The following is a 1,754-nucleotide window of genomic DNA, read 5'->3' as shown; positions in this document are numbered from 1 at the left end:
GGAACGGTGGTTACGAGGGGCAGTCTGTGATGATTGCATCTTCTCAGTAATTAAAGGGGGCATAAGAAGAGATGGAGAAAAACTCTTTGCTCAATCAAATAATGACAGGACAAGGGGGAATGGTTTTAAACTTCTTCACTCAGAGGGTGGTGAGGCACTGTAAGAGGTTGCCCACAGAACTTCTGGATGCCCCATCCTTGGAGGTCTACAAGGTCTGGGTGAATGGGGCCCTGGCAAACTTAATCTAGTGGGTGACATACTATCCCAGGGTGGGGGGGTTGGAACTAGATGATCTTTGAGGTCTCTTCTAAACCAGGCGGTTCTATGTTTCTATGATTCTAAGACAGGCAGTTTATTCCTTCTGAAAAACACTCATTCATCACTTTCCACACCGCATCTTTCAGCTCCTGGTTCCTCATGCTGTAGATGAGGGGGTTCACTGTTGGACTCACCACCGAATACAGAACTGCCAGAAAAAGATTCAGGGATGAGGAGGACATGGAGGGAGGCTTCAGGTAGGCAAATATGGCAGTACTGGTGAAAAGGGAGACTACGGCCAGGTGAGGGAGGCATGTGGAAAAAGCTTTATGTCGGCCCTGCTGTGAGGGGATCCTCAGCACAACCCTGAAGATCTGCACATAGGACAGCACAAGGAAGACAAAACACACAAATAATAAAGAGGCACTAACCACAATAAGCCTAGCCTCTTTGATATAGGCATCAGTGCAGGAGAGCTTGAGGATCTGGGGAATTTCACAGAAGAACTGGTCCAGGGCATTGCCTTGGCAGAGGGGAAGGGAAAAGGTATTGGCAGTGTGCAGCACAGCATAGAGAAAAGTACTGCCCCAGGCAGCTGCTGCCATGTTGACACAAGCTCTGCTGGTCATTATTGTCCTGTAGTGCAGGGGGTTGCAGATGGCAATGTAGCGGTCATAAGCCATGATGGTGAGGAGAGAAAACTCTGCTGTGACAAATGTGACAAACATAAAGACCTGGGTAGCACAACCGAAGAAGGAAATGGCCCTGATGTCCCACAGGGAATTAGCCATAGCTTTGGGAACAGTGGTGGAGATGGATCCCAGGTCGATAAGGGCGAGGTTGAGAAGGAAGAAGTACATGGGGGTGTGGAGGTGGTGGTCGCAGGCTATGGCTGTGAGGATGAGGCCGTTGCCCAGGAGGGCAGCCAGGTAGATGCCCAGGAAGAGCCCGAAGTGCAGGAGCTGCAGCTCACGTGTATCTGCAAATGGCAGGAGGAGGAACTCGGTGGGGAAGCTGCTGTTGGACATTTGCTGCTTCTGGGCATAGCAGCCTATTTATGGAGGAATTTAAAGAGGCAAGTTAGATAGTGTTTTCTGAGCAAAACCTAAGCCATATCTCATTGAAACATCCTCAACAAGACACACTGCCTTTTCCAGGGAAGAATACATGCTTCTGCCTGGAGCTTTTGATTTGGTTGCCTAAGAATGCCTAAGAGATCAGGCTAGTCAACTTCGCTCTCTGGAAGGGTCAGTACTGCCCTGTAGGTACATGATAAAGACCACTAGGGACTGGTGGTGGTCTCTGAGACAGGTACCTGCCCCAGGCAGCAGGCTCTGGGAAGCAGAAAGACTCCCCCCTACTCTTCTGGGTGGCCTCCTTCCTCCCACAGCTTCTCCCCGCAGTGTCCTGGGCAGCTCCCCAGGCAGGCTGAGTGCTGAGCCTGGCAGGCAGCAGAGGCCCTGCCCCGGCACACAGCCCCTGGGGCACAGCAGGGA

General features: G+C 51.5%; 1 protein-coding gene across 1 annotated transcript; it reads right to left on the bottom strand.

Annotated features, from left to right (window-relative positions):
* Window positions 1-338: 338 nt before the first annotated feature.
* On the bottom strand, window positions 339-1,286 carry LOC309891553 (olfactory receptor 14A16-like; the record flags this gene model as incomplete). The annotated part of the gene is made up of 1 exon (XM_082785913.1): window positions 339-1,286. The coding sequence occupies one exon, from the start codon at window positions 1,284-1,286 to the stop codon at window positions 339-341; it is 948 nt and encodes a 315-aa protein (XP_082642039.1).
* Between the last annotated feature and the right edge of the window lie 468 nt (window positions 1,287-1,754).

Source organism: Aythya marila (assembly GCF_965140915.1).
Source record: "Aythya marila genome assembly, contig: HAP1_HAP1_SCAFFOLD_158, whole genome shotgun sequence".
NCBI lineage: Eukaryota > Metazoa > Chordata > Aves > Anseriformes > Anatidae > Aythya > Aythya marila.
The sequence above is the reverse complement of the archived record's forward strand: the minus strand, read 5'-3'. Positions and strand labels throughout refer to the sequence as shown.